The sequence below is a fragment of the Eleutherodactylus coqui genome, chromosome 11 (assembly GCF_035609145.1).
Source record: "Eleutherodactylus coqui strain aEleCoq1 chromosome 11, aEleCoq1.hap1, whole genome shotgun sequence".
Taxonomy (NCBI): domain Eukaryota; kingdom Metazoa; phylum Chordata; class Amphibia; order Anura; family Eleutherodactylidae; genus Eleutherodactylus; species Eleutherodactylus coqui.
In genome coordinates, this window is record NC_089847.1 from 83,372,090 (window position 1) to 83,392,967 (window position 20,878).

At 41.0% G+C, this 20,878-nt stretch overlaps 1 protein-coding gene across 1 annotated transcript in view; it reads left to right on the plus strand.

The window, feature by feature from the left end:
• Positions 1 to 20,878, plus strand: part of LOC136581727 (mucin-2-like) — a gene marked incomplete at its 3' end in the record, with an annotated part of 97,314 nt that overhangs the window by 48,843 nt on the left and 27,593 nt on the right. Inside the window, exons 17-27 of the mRNA XM_066582351.1 lie at positions 1,497 to 1,752; positions 3,659 to 3,746; positions 5,329 to 5,480; positions 6,625 to 6,763; positions 7,427 to 7,537; positions 12,247 to 12,426; positions 12,718 to 12,957; positions 14,823 to 14,979; positions 15,858 to 15,989; positions 16,163 to 16,310; positions 16,433 to 16,473. Of these exons, the coding sequence (XP_066438448.1) occupies positions 1,497 to 1,752; positions 3,659 to 3,746; positions 5,329 to 5,480; positions 6,625 to 6,763; positions 7,427 to 7,537; positions 12,247 to 12,426; positions 12,718 to 12,957; positions 14,823 to 14,979; positions 15,858 to 15,989; positions 16,163 to 16,310; positions 16,433 to 16,473 (1,644 nt within the window). The remainder of the gene's footprint in view (positions 1 to 1,496; positions 1,753 to 3,658; positions 3,747 to 5,328; positions 5,481 to 6,624; positions 6,764 to 7,426; positions 7,538 to 12,246; positions 12,427 to 12,717; positions 12,958 to 14,822; positions 14,980 to 15,857; positions 15,990 to 16,162; positions 16,311 to 16,432; positions 16,474 to 20,878) is intronic.

Here is a 20,878-nt window from a genome sequence, read left to right on the forward strand (position 1 = left end):
TCATGAGAAATTGAAGTCCATACCAAATTAAAGCCAAGGTGAGGGCGGCCACTCCTGTAATTTTGGTTCTTTTTCATATTATATTTACTCCCCTCAGTTGTGCCAATTTTTTGTTTCCTTATTTTTTGGAAACAACCAAAAGGTCATTAATATGGTTATCTTCCAACTACCGGCGTTGGAGTCAGGAAGGAATGTTTCATTAATATTGATCCAGGGATTATTCTGACTGCCATTATGGAGTCAGGAAGGAATTGTTCTCCCCCCAAAATAGGGTAAATTGGCTTCTGCCTCATTGGGTTTTGTTTTGCCTTTGTCTGGATCAACTAGAGGGAAGGAGGGGGTGGAAATAGGCTAAACTGGATGGACATTTGTCTTTTTTCAGCCTACCATACTATGTTTCTATGCTACAAAGAATCAGTCATGTTCCTATTTAGACCTCGTTAACACGAGTGTGAACCACACATCTATTAGAGCCATTGTTTTCCAATGGTGTGTTTACATATCCGTGTTTTACTGCAGTGATTTTTGGAGAAGGGCTTGAAATATAAGCCCTTCTCTGAAAATCATTATTGGCTTGAATAAAAAATATATATATTCTTACCTCTTCGCCGCTGGAGCGTCTTGTCGCTTGGCTCCCTGGCACTGCTCTGAAGCTCTTTCATTAGGCGGGGATTTAAAATCTCCGCCTCCTGACAGGGCTTTGTCTGATTGGCTGAGCACTCAGCCAATCACAGGCAGCACTCAGCCATTCATTGAATTCAATGAATGGCTGAGCGCTGCCTCTGAGTGGCTGAGCGCTGTGACCAATCGCAGGCAGCGCTCAGCTGTTATTCACTAAATAGCTGAGTGCTGCCTGTGATTGACTGAATGCTCAGCCAATCAGACACAGTGATTTAAAAATCCACACCCAGGGAACATACTTCAGAACACTTCCGGGGATGCCAGAACGAAGATGCGCTGGAGCCCGGACAGTGTGGCTAGGTGAGTATTTTTTTTCCCAACACTTAGGGATGATTTTCAGGGAAGGGCTTATATTTCAAGCCCTTCCTGAAAATCACTGCAGTGGTTGCCTGCATCCTATTGCTTTCAATGGGGCCACCGGCAGGAGCGGCGGCCCCATTGAAAGCAATGGGAGAGCTTTGCGATTCTTTGCCACAGCTGTCACAGCAGTGTCAGGGAATTCTTTCATCCCTGCTGCAGTCCCCTCTACACTGAACACTGTGACAGTGCTGTCACAGTGTTCAGTGATCAGGGAAATTCGTGGAGCAGCTGGTCCAGTGAACGGGCAAAGTTTCATGCGCAAACTTTGCCCATTTATGCATTCTCTGCATAAGCGAGGAGCGCATTGTTTTCACGCACATACGCACATACAAATACACGCTTGTGTGAAAGAGGCCTAAAATAATACCACTGATAACAAGTGAGAGATATACAATCCATTTCTACTGTATGAATCAATGAAAAGCATCCTCTCTTTCCCCTTTTACTCACTACAGACAAGGATATTACATCCTGCCCATCTAGCCAAATTTATCTGTATAACTTGACCACATGCCAGTTGACTTGCCGATCCTTGGCAGAGAGAGAGAAGGCCTGTCCCAGTGTGTTCACATCGGTAGATGGCTGCGGATGTCCAGATGGGCAGTATTTGAATGAGAAGGACCAGTGTGTCTCTATATCCAAGTGTTCTTGCTTTTATCGTGACACTTACCTGAAACCTCGAGAGACAATCAACGCAAAGAATAAGCAATGGTAACTGCGGCACAGGAATAAAGTTCTGCAGTTGAGACATTTTTAATTTATATTTTAGAATATTTTCCTATGATTTACTAAAAGATCTAGATTGCAAAATATACACATTCAGTTTTCATGAATTAGTACAAGATTGGGGCAAATTTACTTATGTGATTGTCCATAGATCTTGTCATACAATGCACTGAAATTGGGTGCATTTTTATGTAATAAATGCATCAAAAGTATAATCCACCTCACCTAGTCCAAAAAGGGCGTGGCTTAGCAGAATAGGTGTAGTTTACAGAAAGGGTGTGTGGCTTAAATATGACAAAGTGCCCCCAAAGTAAGCCAATCCATAGGTGGTATAAACTTAGACATAAGTATTTTAAAAAACTCCACATTTATCATCTAGCATGAGCAACTATTAGAAATTTAGCACACTTTTAGACTGCCTGGTCTACAAACTCTTAGACAGGATTAGTAAATGTTCCCTATTGCGCTTTTGTTTGATGATATGTGGTGACAACAATAATATATGAAACATATCAGATTTTTGAGGTCTTACCATTTATATCAGCTGTGCATATTCTACTATGTTATGGGGGCATCATGTGCCTTAATCTGTGGGCCACTCCAAACATTAAAGGGGTTGTCCCGCGCCGAAACGGGTTTTTTTTTTTTTCAACCCCCCCCCCCGGTCGGCGCGAGACAACCCCGATGCAGGGAGGTAAAGAAAGCTTACCGGAGCGCTTACCTTAATCCCCGCGCTCCGGTGACTTCAATACTTACCGCTGAAGATGGCCGCCGGGATCCTCTGTCTCCGTGGACTGCAGCTCTTCTGTGCGGTCCATTGCCGATTCCAGCCTCCTGATTGGCTGGAATCGGCACGTGACGGGGCGGAGCTACACGGAGCCTGCATTCTGCACGAGCGGCTCCATAGAAGACTGCAGAAGACCCGGACTGCGCAAGCGCGGCTAATTTGGCCATCGGAGGGCGAAAATTAGTCGGCACCATGGAGACGAGGACGCCAGCAACGGAGCAGGTAAGTGAAAAACTTTTTATAACTTCTGTATGGCTCATAATTAATGCACAATGTATATTACAAAGTGCATTATTATGGCCATACAGAAGTGTATAGACCCACTTGCTGCCGCGGGACAACCCCTTTAATCTCTTCTACTACTGGGACTCTGTGAGGATGCCCACAGTTAAATTCCACCAAAGTTCCCAGATGCACAAACTTAACACTCTTGTTCACGACCTGAAGGTTACAAGTTCAATCCCCGCCTGGTTCAGGTAGCCGACTCAAGGTTGACTCAGCCTTCCATCCTTCGTAGGTCAGTAAAATAAGTACCCAGCTTTGGGGGTTTGGGAAATAATACATAAATTACTTGAAAGCGCTGCAAAATAAGTTGGTTGTATACAAATATCAAGATTTATTTTGGTGTATTTAAGATAATTTCCTTTCACTGTTCTTTTACCCTTTCAATTGCTTTTGCAATTACTTGTGTTGTGTTAGTACAACATAACAATAACTTTGCAAGTGCTAAACATAAGATGACAGAAAGTTATGACACTCAAGTTAAACTTTGCTGCATCTGTACATAAATGCCGGATCACTAGATTTCAGGCAGAGTGTGCTATATAGTGCATAGCTCATTTGTTTCTATAGGTTTATCAGTGTCTCGCAAACTATTATGGAATGTTTCTAAACGCTGAAACATAAAGATGGAAGCTGCGGAGTATTGTCAATAGAGAAATCAAATTCAGTCAGACCAGCACTGTTTCTTTTTACTACATCCTTCAAAAATAAAAATTTTATGTATATCGCACAGTGATTACTGCATATTTATCACAAAGTGATATTCACACTATTACTCCTCAGTATGATGTATATGATTATTAATTCATTTTTTCCTAACAGCATTTGCCATAATGGGAATCTTGTGTGCACTGAGCAAGTCAATAAAAGTAAGAAAGAATATGACCAATGCTTTGAACTTACATATACTGTATGTTTTTCTATGCAGGCATCACTGTTAGCCAAGCTGTTCCATTTAGTACCGATTCTTTTAAATCTTAAGATGCAAATGAACTAAACTTTAAAGGCTTCAGTGATGACCCCCTGTTTTTTTCTTAGCATGTTATGGAAACTGTTAAAGCCTACATCCAGGCAAACTTTGATTGTTCTCCTAAATCCCCATGTTTAGACTGAGTGCTGCTCAGGGACTTGTGCCTGAAAGTTACCATTGTTAAAAGGCACTTTGAGCTGTTTTGCTGCAGCTCCGTGCATTATGTAGTGGCCAAGGTTGGTACTGCAGGATAAGTCTCATTCACTTCAATAGAGCTCAACCTGCAGTACCAACCCTGGCCACTGCACAATATATGGAGCTGCAGCAAAACAACTCAAAGTAGGACCATCCCTTTAATCATATTAGCTATCTAAGAGCAGCTTTTTTGCTACCCAATCACCCAGTGGATCCTTACATTTCACCTTAGTGCTTAGAAGCCACAGCTACAGGAAAAAAATATCTTCATGTAGTGACAATAGTCACTGGCAGAGCTGATCAGGGTCTGCTAGGACCTTGCAGATCTGCTGTAACAAGGATACTGGCAGTCACATGATCGCCAGGTTGCGTAGTGGAAGAAACACTTCCGCATTAACTTCTGAGTAAATAGCGCTCATTGAGCGCTATGTACCCAGGAAAGAAGAAGGCAGAAGGGGTTAAAAACTGCTTCTCCCTTCTCCTCTGGGTCCTCTGCTGTGTTTGACAGATGACAATCCGACCTGCCCCTGTTTGATTGCAGGAGCAGAGGCTTTAATCTCGCTCTGTATTTTTGCTATTGGCCGGGATTAAAGCCAAGGACCAAACGCTGTAAATTTACAGCAGCTGGTTGTTAAGCGGTTAATATCGACAGCACAGTGAGAGGATGCAAGGAGTTTTTCTTATTTATTGTCACAGTCCTTTTGTGTATTTAATCCTATTTTGATCTAAACTAAAAGAGACACCATTGCATGTGATTGATGTACTGTAAACTAATATAAGAAGAATATATAATTCAGTAACTATACAGTAATTTACTCAGCACTAGATGTAACTGTTTAAAGTTGCAAGCCCTAATCTAACTCTACTTACAGCTTGCCCTGCAGGAAAAGTTTACTTTGACTGTAACAAGAGCCAGCCCCAGCTTTCCGGAGCCCCTGTTCGCAGAAGCTGCAAGACTCTGAGCGTTGAATATGTAAGCTGAGATTGTGTTTTCTATCTTTTTTTCTCATTCTCAAATAATGAAATAGAATTACAATCAAAACTTCAGGTACAGTGAGCTGCGTACATAGGAGAGAGTGGGCCCCATAGTAAAGATTAAAATATACCTATTTATCATACCATATACATAGTTGAAATTGAGATTGTCCTCACTTCATACGACTGTGTTCCCATGGGGGTTTTTAATAGAATGTTTTTGGAGCGTGGGAAGAAACCCAGAATCTATGCAGATATTGCCCTCGGCCAGATTTGAACCTAAGACCCCAGCACTGCAATGCAACAGCGCTAACCACTGTTTAATATATGGAGTTGTGTTTTGTAATTGCAGTTCCAAACAGAATGCACCTCGGGATGTGTTTGCCCAAATGGACTTCTAGATGATGGAGCCGGAGGCTGTGTACCCGAAGACGAATGTCCTTGTGTCCATAATGAAGACATTTATCCCCATGGATCTCAGATCAAAGCAGACTGCAATACATGGTGACATCATATGTTATACACTCTTTAAAATCAATCCAGCCCCTAGAAGGAGTTGTCGTTTTGCTGCAAATAAATATACAAATAGAGTTGTGGTGTGATTAGATGAACAGTCTTTCCAACTATGGCCCTAAAACAAGTTCCATCCTTGGCCTATAAAGATGTTCTCAGAGGTTTAAGCTTATGATGTCCTCAGCAGACCACCAGAGGATTGTCTGATTATCCAACAAGCACAAGCAGCTCCAACTGTTTAATTCTCCACCATCCAGAGACAGCTGTCACCATCATTATAAGTCCATGTGTTTGTCAGAAACATTTCCAGGCACTTGGACATTTGATCTTTTGGTGCACATTACGTGTACTGCCTTTGACACCCTTCCTCTATCGCCTCCGATTGCAGTGGTGTCATGAACAATGAAAATTTACTGCTACAGAGTGGAACCAGGTTGTCTTCAGAGCTGAATCCAGGTTTAGTTTGGGCACTGACAATGACTATGTTCATGTCTGGTGGCCTAGGATTGAGCACCTCAATCCTGCCTTTGCTGTGAAGCGGCACACTGCCGCCACCACTTGTGAGATGGTCTAGGGGGTTACCTCATACAACAGTTGTCCAAGAATATGTGAAAAAAGCCCCGCGCTCTTTATGGACCAAGATGCGTTCCTTATACAGAGTGTAGTCAAAAACCCATGTTTAGGTTTTCATTCTTTTAATTTCAAGTAAAAACCGCCACCCATTCCAACACAACAACCAGTGCCTTTTTCAAGGATAAAAATAACACATCTCATTAATATATACATATAAGCTGACTTACAATGAGGCGTCCATCACGAGTACCACCCGATACATTCTGACATCATCTGAAGGAGAGGGAGTTTCCCTCTAGGTCATAGGTAGATCACGTGTTCCGTCTATGGGATGCACCGTGCGTTCCAATGTTTAACTAAACTTTATAAGTCATGTTTCTTATAGACTCAGAGGTCTCTCTCTGTCATCTCTCTCTCTCTCTCTCTCTCTGCTTATTTTGCCTTGTTATTGTTGTTTCAGTTCATGCAATACTTATGGTTTTATAAGTTGATCAGTTTTATTAAAATTTCTATGCCGAGACATTTGGCGAAACATAATGCTGCTATGTGTATTCACTTACAGCTTATGTCAGAGAGGAAGATGGACCTGTACAAAGACTGACTGCCATGGGACATGTACAATCTACGGAAATGGTCATTATATCTCCTTTGATAATAAAATTTATGAGTTTGATGGAAATTGCGAATTTGTGGCTGCTCAGGTAATTGACCCAATAGCTGATAATATATATTCATTATTAACTAACATATACTTACATGATATATTCCAGTTTACTCTATTGGCCATCTAGATATAAACAAAGTTCTCCCATTTGTTTTTGCTTATCTAACAGAATTATTATTTATTAGTCCTGCATGATATACTGTATATTAGAAAGAAAATATGCATTTAGTACCGTTGGAATGTAGTAAGGATATAAGCAGGGGGGAAATAATGTATTGCAGTCATAAGAGTTGAAAGGTATGTAGAGGAAATGTAAAAGTCATTAGGAAGATATAGAGATATTGAAGGGGTTGTACAAACTTGACAACAAGATAAAGTTGCCCCAGAGATCAGCTGATCTCTTCCATTTATGAAGACCATATACCTACATTGGACAACCTCTTTAACATACAATTAGTAATATGTGTCTTGTTTTTAGAGGAAATCGATAAACAAAATATCTAACAAATTATGGTCCTCCTGAGTCTGACTGACCACTTTGTCTTAAACTGCCTGGCCATCTCTAGATCTTTGTACTTTGCACTCATGTACTAAAAAACTGCATAATGTGTTTAATATGTTTATTGTGTGATATGTATTATATTAGTTTATTACATATTAGCCTATAAAGGGTCAAAATTTATGCCTATCGTTATTCTAGGACTACTGTGAGACTAACAGTTCTGATGGCAGCTTCCGTGTCCTCACAGAGAATATCCCATGTGGTACCACTGGAGTTACGTGTTCAAAGTCTGTCAAAGTCTTTCTTGGGGTATGTATGAATGGGAGAACCTCATGGTAGACTTAAACGAGTATCTATAGCAATCAGTCATAACTTTAAAATCACCTGCCTAATATTCTGTAGCTCCCATAGTGCAGCCAAAACAGCTCTGAGCCATTGAGACATGGACTCCATAAGATCTGTAAGGTGTTCTGCAGCATACGGCCCCAAGATGTTAGCAGCAGAACCTTTAAGTACTAGACGTTCTGTGGTGTGGCCTCCATGGACCAGACTTGTTTTTTCCAGAACATCCCATATATGTTCCATCAGATTGAAATCTGGAGAATTTCGAGTTCAAGATAATACCTTGAACTCTTTGTCATGTTCCTCAAACCGATTTTGGACAATTTTTGCAGTATAACAGGGTGCATTATCCTACTGAAGGAGGCCACAGCTATTAGAGAATATAGCTGCCATGAATGGGTGTACTTAGTCTGTTCAATGCTTAGGTAGGTTATACAATACGTGTAAAAGTAATATCAATGTGAATGCAGAACATTGCCCAAACATCACATTATATCCATGGGCTTGCTTTATTTCTATAGCACATTCTGGTGCCATCTCTTCCCCAAGAAAGTGGCGCACATACATTCAGACATCCATGTGATGTAAAATAAAATGTGATTCATCAGACCAGACCACGTTCTTCAGTTGTCCATGGTCGAGTTCAGATGCTCACTGGCTCATTGTAGGTACTTTTGGTGGTGGACAGAGATCAGCATGGGCAATCTCTGTGCCATATGAACTGTGTGTTCTGACATCTCTTTATCATATATCACAGGGTAAACTAAAACTGAAGGTCAAAAAGAATCAGTTTGTAAGATGGATTAGCATTAAAACTTAACATTTATTATAACCTTAAAATACTTAATTCTATAGTGTATAATCCTAAAAAGGAGAGGGAGGGGGATGGGGGAAAAGGACAAACTATCCCTATTCTGACCCTATGAAAAACAACCCTCCCTATCAATCTTGGGAAACCCATCCTGACAAGGGTGATCCCAACAGGATGCTCCTGTATATGTCCTGTTGTACCCTATGTTGAGGGAATAAAGTAAATATCTCTTATTAACAATTGAACATCCAAATGTCTATTTGTCTGATTTCTGGAAGGATGCTTCAAAGTATTAGTTACTGTCATGTTGTGCTCCTGGGACCTGTAGTTTTTTGGTTTCCAGGAGCACACTTCCACAGGTTTGGGATGATTAAGCTGACTGGATGTGAAGTTATCTAGCCAGCCAATCACCACCGGTCTGCTGCATATAAATACCAGTCCCTCTTACTATACGGCACTGGTCATTTATTAATTTTGCTATTTTCCTCATTCTCTCTCAGAACGCTGTTTTTTGGAGTCATGCATGTTCTGCTGTGGTGTTGCTTGCTTGCACGAGGTTCTGGATGGGAATTCCTGTTTGTTGGTGTGAACAGCGGCATGTTGAGTGTCTGTGTGGGTGACCAGACACTTGGTGTAATCAGCTCCCTGTTCAAGGTGTATGACCCATGTCTGTTTGTGTATGTGTGAACGAACATGATAATTACACATTGAAATCACCCAGAACCTGGCATTTATGTATTATAATAACCCCGTGAGATACTTTATATGGGTCTAAATAATTCAATATACCTACAATTATTCATATTGTATGCATATCAAGTGTGTCTGGTGGCCCACTCCAAAAGTATCCACCCGAACATACTCCAATAGAATTATATCAAGAATATGCTAGTTAGACCATCCCATACCCCATATATAAACAGCCAGTCATATATCCATATTTACTTTATTCTCTGACTATAGGGTGCAGCAGGACATATACAGGTGGTTCCTTTTGGGATTGCCCTTATCAGGGTGGGTTTCTCAAAATTCATAGGGAGGGCTTTTTTGGTAGGGTTAGAATAGGAATAGTTTTTTTTATCTTGTCCCCCTCCATCTCTTTCTTTTTATAGGATTTTACACTATAGAATTGAATTTTTTAAGGTTACGTTTTAACCCTTTCCAATCCACTGTCTGACGTCTGAAGATATTCTGATTAAAGGCTGTACAGCTCCGATGTTGGAAGACGTCCGGCAGGGTACTTTTACTGTATATTACTGGCTGCTCTGTTGTCGGGGGCCTCGCCAGCATGCCCCATACCGCAGAACTGGCTCTAGCCAGCAGATGGCGCCATTGTATAATGGCAGAAAGAGAAAGCCACCTAGGAAACCCTGAATCCAAAATTGGATTGCAAAGGGTTAATGGTAGTCCATATTGCAACCCCTCTCTCATAGCCAGCATTAAGTTTTCAGCAAATTGTCCTACAGAATTTTTTGTTGGCTCAGACTAGACTTATTACCCCATACTGCCTACATGCATCAATGAGTCTTGGGCACCCATGGCTCTTTCGCCTGTTCATCGGTTATGCTTCCTTAGAGCACTTTCTGTAGGTATTATGCTACTCATAGCATACCAGCAGCACCCCACAAGACATGCCATTTGCAGATGCACTGACTCATTCATCTAACTGTCAATCTTTGGTCTTTCTTAAAGCTTCTGTTACCTTAATACTTCATCATTTTCCCTGCTTGTAATACATCAACTTCAAGAACTGACTGTAAACTTCTTGTGAAATAAATCCTACCCCATGACAGGTGTCATTGTCCCGATATATTAGCTCCCCCGACAGTCACATTACAATTGGAAAAAACATCCGGAAAATGTCACTTTTTTAAATTTAGATATTGAATTTATGTCCCATGTAAGGCCTTAGTCACATGGGCATTTTTTCACGCGATTTGCGCATCGCATGACGGATGCGCATGCGCAAATCGCGTGACCGGCGCCGAAAAATCGGCCGAAAAATCGCCCGAAAATCTGCTCCTAGCCGCGTTTCATTAGAAACGGGCCAGAGCTGTCCAGCACATTGCATTCAATGGAGCCGGCAATACAGCCGGCTCCATTGAATGCAAGCGCTGCGGGCGAGTGTGGGATGAATTGTCGGGAAGGGGTTAAATATATAACCCCTTCCCTGCAATGCATCCTGAAAAGTGAAAAAATAAAAAAAATGTATGTACTTACCTGCTCCTGGCAGCCGGAGATCCCCGCGGCCGTCCTACAGTGGGTGTGAAGGGGGTGTGACTCAGGCTTGCCCCTGATTGGCTCAGCGCTGAGCCAATCAGAGGCAAGTCTCAGTCACACCCACTCATGAATTCATGAATGGGTGTGACTGAGATCAGCCTCTGATTGGCTCAGGCTGAGCCAATCAGGGGCAAGCCTGAGTCACACCCCCTTCACACCCACTGCAGGACGGCCGCGGGGATCTCAGGCTGCCGGGAGCAGGTGAGTACATCCTTTTTTTTTATTTTTTCACTTTTCAGGATGCATTGCAGGGAAGGGGTTATATATTTAACCCCTTCCCGACAATTAACCCCGCGCACGCCGGCAGCCCATTGCTTTCAATGGAGCGGCTGTATTGCCGCTCCATTGAATTCAATGGGCAAACATCGTTCTTCTCTGCCACAGCTGTTCCAACTGTGGCAGAGAAGAATGATTTGTCTTCTATATGTTCTCAATGGGGTCGGCGCTGCTGCCGCCGGCCCCATTGAGCGCATATAGAGAAGAGAACAGGAATCGCAGATCGCAGATAGGTGCGATGTGCGATTTCTGTTCTCTAATTTATCGGACGAGCGCATAAAAAGCGCTCATGTGTCCGATACCATTGCAAAGCAATGGTTTTAAAAAATCGCCGGACGCATGCGCATGCGCAAATCGCGGCAATAAACGCCCGTGTGACTGAGCCCTAAATGTATTTGATGCAGAACTCAATCGCCTTAAGTGCATATTTAACCCATTAGAGACATAACTAATTTTAGCCTTAAGAGCCAGTAAATCATATCCTCTTTTGTGTTCCAGCAGTTATAACTTTATAATTTTTTTTTTCATCAATAGAGCTGTATGACACCTTGTATTTTAAAGGACGAGTTCTAGTTTTTATATTGAGTTTTGGGTACATATTATTTTATGAGTCCTTACAATTATGACAACACCAAATTTATGAAGGCTTTATTATGTTTTACCACTTTTGCCCAATATAAACACTTTTTTTGTGCAAAAATACTTTTTGTGCGGCACCATATTCCAGGACCAGAGCATTTTTGTTTTTCTATCAACAGAGTTGTATTTATTATTGGTGCCATTTAAGGGCTCATGCCAACGACCGTCGCAGGATACTCCCATGGATCTACGCCGCAGGAGTACCGCGGTGGTAAACAAAGCATGCCCGCTGGTGATCATGGAAAAACAAGTGTTTTTCAGCAGTCTCCATTAATTCTATATTAATGGAAAGCTCCAGTGGTGTAAATTCGCGGTAAAATTCCGCATGTCGGCATTGGCTGGCAGAAAAGCTATTAGGTTCAATAGAACTTAATAGCTGCGGAATTCACGTGTAGATTTACGCCGCGGGAACTGCAGTGCAAAACCTTTAGTGGGCATTAGCCCAGAAATAGAATGAGATCTGTTCATCCAAAACTGTAATACTCTTTCCCTGCAGATTGTCCCAAACTGCAGGTGGAGGGGGTAAAATGTAATTCACTTCACCTCTTCACCTGCCAGAGACTTTAATGTTATGGCTGATTGATGTATGTATATATATATATATATATATATATATATATATATATATATATGAAAATATCTGTATATATTATAATTTGACATATTTCAGAATACCCTGCTGACACTAACAGAAAAACATATAGTGAAGACTGTTGCAGAAGGAGGAGAACCTGTGGATTATATTACTCGCGAAGTGGGAATTTTTTTGGTCATTGAGGCAAGTAATGGTATCCTGCTGATTTGGGACAAGAGAACCACCATATTCATCAAGGTGCCACCTGCATATAAGGTACGCTGATATCATCTTATCCGTGAGTTGAGAAGGGGGGGGGTCATTATTTTTCTAGAATATGAATAAAACAATGAAAGCTTCCGACTCGATTGGAATTTTATTAAAATACTAATACTGACATCTTAAAACAGGCATCGGACGAAGAGATACATTTCTACAGGTTGTGTCCTTATGCAACGCAGACTGTTAAACTTATTTAGATTATTACACAGTAGATTTATCATAAATTTTAACTATTTCTGCATATTATGGTCTTATTTTCAATTGATTCTTCAATTTGCTTTCTAGAGAAAACTTTGTGGCTTGTGCGGCAACTTTGATGATAATTCACAAAATGATTTTAGAACCAGACATATGATACAAGTCATTGATGTTTTGGAATTTGGAAACAGCTGGAAAGTGGACGCCACGTGTCCTGATGCTACTAATGTAACCCACCCATGTAGTCAGAATCCTCATCGCCATTCTTGGGCTGAGAAACGGTGTGCTCTAATCAAAAGCCAAGTTTTCAAAATCTGCCATAGCAAGGTACAATGCTTATATGAGAAATTAGCAAATGTTTATAGTTCAACTAGATCATAGAACCAGAAAAACACATTAAATTATTTCTATACAAGACCAGGATGACAGGCAGAGTAGGCAGCCGTCCAGGTCACCATAGAGAGGGGGCAACTGCATTTAAAAGTGATAACCAAGACATCAATTGTGGATAGTGAATAAATGTCTGACCGGTGGGGAACTGCTCACTGGAACCTTCACTAATTACAAGAACATGGATTCCATGTGTTCCTATAGGAATGGAGTGCCTATCAAACACAGTGATAGTGAGGGTGATCAATGAGTGGAACAGGTTGCCATGGGAGGTGGTGAGTTCTCCTTCAATGGAAGTCTTCAAACAGAGGCTGGACAGACATATGTCTGGGATGATTTAGTGATCCTATACTGAACAGGGGGTTAGACCAGATGACCCTGGAGCTCCCTTCCAACACTACCATTCTATGATAATAACATGCATGCCCCTTCCACACTCATGGTGTACTTGGCTTCTCTGGCAATCCAATAGTGATGAAATGAGGGGCAGCACACATACTTGGCTGCTGCTCTACTTCTACGTGGAAAGACATGACTCCCATTCTTGTGATCAGACATTTATCCTCTAACCTGTAGAGGGGGATACGTTTAAAACTTTGGTAGCCATAGGAATGTAATGGAGGACAATAAAACTAAAAACAAATGGCTATAAGATAAAAATGGATATAATATATTTCTGATTCTGAAAAAAGTTGCTGTTGTGAATTGTTTCATTGGGTGCCATGTACTGTTCATCCAGGTGAAGAACTAAAGATACTTTTCTAGGTTGAGCAATGTAGTCAACAGGAAAGACCCACTTTCCCAGGACATGGTTCTTGTGCCCTGATAGGAGGAATGTTTCACAAATTACTTTATCCATGTAGACATTCCCCTGTGTAGATTAGTACAGGAACAGCAATTACAATGTTACTTACCTCTTGTACACAAGGAGAGTGAAAGAAAAATGGATCAAGGCGCAACGACTCCAAAAAATGGTGATGATGGTAATATATGAAGATTTTATTATATGAGGAGTAAAACCAGCAGAGCAAAAATGTTTTGAGGAAAGACCTCTTCTTCAGTAATTGCTGGGGCATAACATGCTAGATGGCTACGGCCAATAGGGAAACTATAGGGGGAGAACCAGGCTGCAGGGGTGGCTCCTGGTATCTGAAGTATAGATATCTAGACTTCAGACACCAGGAGCCATACCTGCAGCCTGGTTCTCTCCCTTTAGTTTCCCTATTAGCCGTGCTGACATGGCAACCTAAATACTCACCGTAGCCATCCAGCATATCTTGCCTCAGCAATTACTGAAGAAGAGGTTTTTCCTCGAAACGTGTTTGTTCTGCTGGTTTTACTCCTCATGTAATAAAATCTTCCATCATCATTTTTTGTAGTTGTTGCGCCTTGAGATATTTTTTTTCACTCCCACTGTGTACTTCTCGACCTGTCTTCTACAGGTATACATTTGGCCGGTAGCACCTCCTACATACACTTGTACCACTATTCATAAATGAACTTTATACATCGCCCACAGAGTAGCTCCACCACTTTCCTTTCACACTTACTTCTTGTGGCAGGAAAGACAGGAGTGTGGGCACTCAGGGCAATGTAACTGGTAGAGATCATTCTCTTCATGTGCCCATTTTGGTACAGAGGTCAACCACTTGTGAGGCCTAGAGCTATGGTGTGGCCCTGAGGCTCTGGAAGAAAAAGTTTTCAAAAACTTTGCACTAGATAATAGGTTCTGACCCCTTTATTACTATGAGCTGCTTTTAAAGTGTTGAAAAAGTCTAATGGGTTGAATCTACTTATTTAAGGTTGATCCAAAACCATTCTATGAGGCTTGTGTAGAGGACGCCTGCTCATGTGACAGTGGCGGAGACTGCGAATGCTTCTGTTCTGCCGTTGCTGTCTATGCTCAAGAATGTACCAAAGCAAAAGCCTGTGTCCACTGGAGAACACCAGACATATGCCGTGAGTCTATTAGCACCTGGATTTACAATGATAAGTCATATCTACAAGGGAAATTTAAAGGAACACACTGGACAAAATCTATATGTTGTGTTATATCGAGTACAGAATCAAAATAGCTGGGTCATGACAGAGGGATTCCGTTCTGAATGTAACCAGTATTGGGTATTTAAAGATAATACAGGGGTAGTTCAGAAAAAAATAGTTTTTTAAACATTGAAAGTATCTATCTTTATTTAAAAGTGGCTAAAAAATTTATGATTGCAGACATGAAGATGATAACCTACATGTTGTGAACACCATACTTTGTTAGCGCTATGAGTAAGAACATGGTGTTTCTTCATATTTGGATTCATGAATTTTCAATCCGCTTTTAAATAAGAAAACACAATTTAGCAGCTGCTTGTGCAAAGCTGAATGGGCGGCCAGTCAAAAACCCATTCATTGCTGTGATTGGTTAATGCGGTTGTCTCACTTCTAGCTGTTTTTCTGCAGGAAGCAGACAGCTCTGTACATTGTGAAGTGGCCCGAGTTGGTACTGCAGGCATGTATTACATTGAAATGCATATGACTCAGCCTGCAGTACCAACTAAGCCACTGTGCAATGTGCAGAGCTGTCTGCTTCCTGCAGAAAAACCGGTAGAAGTGAGAGAACCCCTTTAAAATCCCAGCCTATAGATTCATTCAGAGACAAGTAAACCCCTCAGACTCATGCACTCCTAACTGCAGCTTTCTGGAAAACAATCAGCCATTTCATTGACTTGTTTCCAACTTTTGTAATAATAATTTACATTAAAATGGAACTACACTAATAAGATGACATTTATTGTAGTATCGCATATCATTGTGTCAATAAATGTGACTTTTTTGTGCTATTACAGCCATATTTTGTGACTACTACAACCCTAAGGGTGAATGTCAATGGCATTATCACCCATGTGGCAATGACCGTGTTCAAACATGCCGTTCTATTAACAACATCTATACTAATGTCACCGTTACTTATCTGGAAGGTAAGTGCCTCGGAGCAATTGTAACTTAGATTCATAAACCGAAAACATCAACTAAGCTGTAATATAACTTTACTGAATTCATTACAATTTGATTTGCTATTTCTGCTCATTTTATCATTTGACCCCTACATGATAAATTGTACAATTTAATTGATGTATGTTTGCGGTTTAAGGCTGTTATCCAAGTTGCCCAAAGAATAAGCCAATTTTCGATGAAGCAAACCAGAAATGTGTGACCAAAGAAGAATGTGGTTGCTATATTAATGATATCCATTACAAATCTGGAGCAGAAGTTCCCCAGTATATGAAATGTCATAAATGGTAAGAATTGTGATTTTACATGGCATCATTCACTCAGGTCTTGTACTAGGTCTAACATAGCTCCACATCTCCCTTTAAAGGAGACTGATTGTTCTAAACATAATTGTTTCCTCTCATTTTAGTGTCTGCTCTTCCAATGGAAACATTGAGTGTGAAAATCTAGGTATCATTTCTATTTATTTCTAAAAAAATAAAGCAATTCCTATAGAATTATGCCATAACCTTTGTGATACATATAACTTGGAATGAGTGTCAGGCCGGAATACTGCTAATAGTAGAAAAATGTACTAAAATTTCCATATACGGTAATCAATGATAATATATTTTGTACTTAGTTGCTGACTTGTGAACATACATAGAGAAGAAGTGGCTTGTAGCCCCCAGGCCACTCTGGTATCAAATTAACTGGAGTTCCACTAAGGTTCCTATACTTTCACATACAAATGTATAACAGGACCTCTTTTCGTATTAACTTCCTTGTTCGATCTAAATTTTCCATAAAGTGAAGCGTTTGTTTAATCAACCTCTTAAGGACCTACAGCCTTCTCCTCAGGGTCCTCAGCTGTGACTACCAGTCAAGGACCCTACCTGCTCCTGCTGCATTTCAGGAGCTTTAATCCCATTCCGTATTTTTGCTATAAACCCCAGGTCCAAGCGCCATAAATTTACAGTGCTTGGTCCTTGGGGGGTTTATAATGTGATTTAAGGAAGTAAAAGAGAGATGTCTCAACTGCCACGAGCTCTGCTTTAATAACTAGTTATCACCACCTCAGGCTGGTTTAAATGTAGAAAATGTTGCTATCAGGGACTTATTTATATGTAGTGCACTGGTTTCAGTTGCAGTACGGTCTGGGTGTGTGGGGCACCTCTGCAATTTAACATGGCAGCAGTGCGATAAATGAATATGATGATTTGGGCTGTATTACAAATGTTCTATCAGAGTCTAGGAGCATCATGATGTGTCTCTGATTGCCAGTTTATACTGCAGAAGAGCATCAAGATGGGATTGAGGAAAAGAGTAAAACAGTCAAAGGAAAAATAGTCTAAAATTTTGTGCAGTTTTTAACATTTTTCATAATTTATTGGCAAATTTTGCATTAAAATTTTATTAACAAAAGTTTTCCTAATGATGTTTAGGGGGGGTTCACATCTGCATTGGAACCTCCGGTCAGAGGTTCATTCGCAGATCTGTAACAGAACTAATTTGTATCCGGAACATTCTATTGCTGCTGGACGATTTTAGAAAGAAGGGGATTTTCTGATACAATTTTTTTATGGCTGAACTTTGATATCGGGCCACAAAAATAACTAAAAATTATGTAAGAAACCAAATTCTATCCAAAGTACAATCCCTTTTCAGAAGAGTATTACGTCCTGACGCCTGGACTCCTTTCAACATTTCTTGCCTCTTATATTTTGATTATAGAAGTCTCTTCTTGTTCCAGTCCAACACCCATCATAACCACATCTCTTACTTCTGCGACCAGCTCTCAAACTGCAGCCACAAAGGGTAAATCTACTACCGATTACTCTTATCATTATAGCTGGAGTGTGTACAGTGGAGCACATCTATTAGCTTTTGCATGTCGGTTTTTCGGGATACAAAAGTTGTAATTGTGGGGTACTTGCCAAAATTGCAATATTTTTGGAATTTACCACAAGTCGTACTTCTTTTCAAAACATGGATGTAGCCTAGCTTCAGGGACAATAGCCGTGCGTGGCCAGATACTACCATATATTGTACACCAGAAACTGACATACATTCGAACCTACACCAACTTGGAGTTGGCATAGGTTTCTGTTTGGCACACAGAGATGACTCCAGATGAGAATCATGTGTTGTTTAAGTCCTAAATGTATTTTTGTAGAACAGTTGGCACTTCCCTGTCCTTTTCTTATTTCCTATAACTCCCACCCCTCCCGACAAGTCAAATATAGTAAAGCACTTGGAATTATTCGCTTTACAAAACAAAAATGAAGATATGGTAAAGCTGTTGTTTCAAAACTTTGTTTTTAGTCACCACTAGGAATCCAATGACCATTGTGACCCCGCACTCCACAGCAAGTAAGTGTTTGCCTTTGTTTCAAAAATGATTATTTATCAAGAAAAGTTCTAAACCGTTCAAGAAGATAAAGCTGCCATCTGAACGCTGAGCCAATGTAGCAAGGAAATAGGAGATTGTTTCTTGCCTTTTTAGTAAAATTGTAAAGGTAGCAATACATCTGTAATAGCTGTTGACCAAACACTCGTTTGGATGACAGCTATTCTTCCCAACTCCCCCATTCATATTCATTCTTGGTTCGGCCATGGTGTGTACACTCCCATCAAACTGAGTGAGTATGGCCAACTTTGCTCTTATGCGTATGGGCACCTCAAGGCTGGTGGGTTGTTGGCTGTTTTTTTATCTTGCTGCCTGTATTCTCTGATATACTAATAACTTTATGGATAATTGGTTCATCCGTAATAAGGTCAAAGAAAAGAAAGAAAAAAATGATGTGTAACATAGAAATATCTCCTACATAGTATTAATTAAATCTGCTGTAGTTCTATACTCAGAGGTATATATACCGTTGAGGTTGAGAAATGGCTTTAGATCTTAAGGTGAATTGAAACATCGCAAAAATTTTCATAATTAGTAAAATGGAGTTTCTGCGGTCACGTAAGATACCAGGGCTGTTATTTTTTTTCATTTTGGTACAAGTTTCTAATGGGCTTGGTATACAATCAGTCCTTAAAGGTGTTGTCCCACTTGTAACTGTTTTGCTGCAGGACGCAGACAGCTCTATACATTGCACAGTGGCCCACAGTGGTACTGCAGGCTGAGTTCTATTGAAGTGAGCTGCATTCAGCCTGCATTACCAAACACAACTGTGCCATGTATAAAACGGTCTACTTTCTGCAGCAAAACTGATAAAAGTGGGACAACGCCTTTAACACCATGTTACTTGATGGTCCTGGAAAAGTTGCCAAAAACATCACCCCCTTTTCTGAAATCGCTATGAGCTCTGTATAAACGTTTTGTTTTTAATATTTGCCATGTATTCCCATATAGCTTGTGTTTCTGAAAAAGTGTGCCAGTGGACCCAATGGTTTGACGTCAGTAAGCCTGGAGATGATCTGGATAGCGGCGATAATGAAACATATGAGGAGATAAGAAAACACCATGCATTCTGTGAGGTCCCAGAGAACATTCAGTGCAGAGTAGCAAACGCTCCTGATGTCAGCTTGGATGACATAAACCAGGTTGTACATTGCAATGTGTCATCTGGACTCATCTGTAGGAACAGCGAGCAGAAGCCACATGACAACCTTTGGCAAAAGTGCTATAACTATGAAATCCGTGCGGAGTGCTGCCATTGGATATGCTTTGAATCAACCCCATTAACCACAACTCCTATTATCATCAGTACAACTACTGCAGCCCTACAGACAAGCAAAACTGTAGATGCAACTACAGAATCTACAACTTTGTCATCCTCCATCACAGCAGAGCTGACAACTACGGGTGAGATTTAGTGTGGTTAGTAAAACTAATTTTCAATTTGGTTTTGTAACCTAGACTGTCTGAATATGGCCAAAGTGCTAAAGGAGAAATTTTTCATTTTTTTATCCCCACTTTCAAAAAATTATATTTTTCTGGAGACATAGCCACATAAGGGCTTGTGTTTTTTACAGGACGAGTTGTATTTTTCAATGGCACCATTTAATACAAAACTTTTGAAAAACTTTTAAAAATGGAGTGAAATGGAATTTCCTTTTGAGAAGGGGAGTGTTTGGTCCATTTCATCATTAATTGAGGTTAAGATTCCTCATCCTTTTCAAAGAGAAATTTTACTGCAGCTGTGGTATTTCTTACACTTTTTTGTACCAAATTGGAAACAATTGGGGCTCGGTAATTTGAACTGCAGCTGCTGTAGGACCTCTTTTTAAAAAAAAAAAAAGACAGGGAGCGCATCATGTCAGTCAATGAGTGAGTGACACAGGAAAAGGAGTTTGAACAAAACTCATCAGTAACGGCTCAGTCAGACGGGCGTTTTTCTGTGCGTATGTTACCTGCGGCTGCGATCTGCATCTATTAAGAATAGAGATGAGCGAACGTGTTCTTAACGAACACTTACGCACCCGAACACCGGCTTTTCCGAGGACTTCCGTGTTCGCGCGTAAGTATTCGGGGGGCGCCGGGGGGCGGGGAGAGGCGCGGCGGCGCGGGCGGCAGCAGCGGGGAACAGGGGGGAGCCCTCTCTCTCTCCCTCTCCCCCCCACTCCCCGCCGCAACCCCCCGCGCTGCCACGGCGACCCCCGAACTTTTTTCGCCCGAACACGGAATTCCTCGCGAAGTTCGGTGTCCGGGCGAAAAGGGGCGGAGCCGAACACGTTCGCTCATCTCTAATTAAGAACCAATGCTTTACAATGGCAGCGGTCGTATGCCTGATATTTACCTGTGCACAAAAATGTGCAGCGGTGAATATAGGGCAGCAGATTTTAAAACGCAGGTAACTGCAGCATCCGTCTATTTTGGATGTGAAACCCCTGGATGCTGTCACATACAGGGGTTTCACCTTGTGCT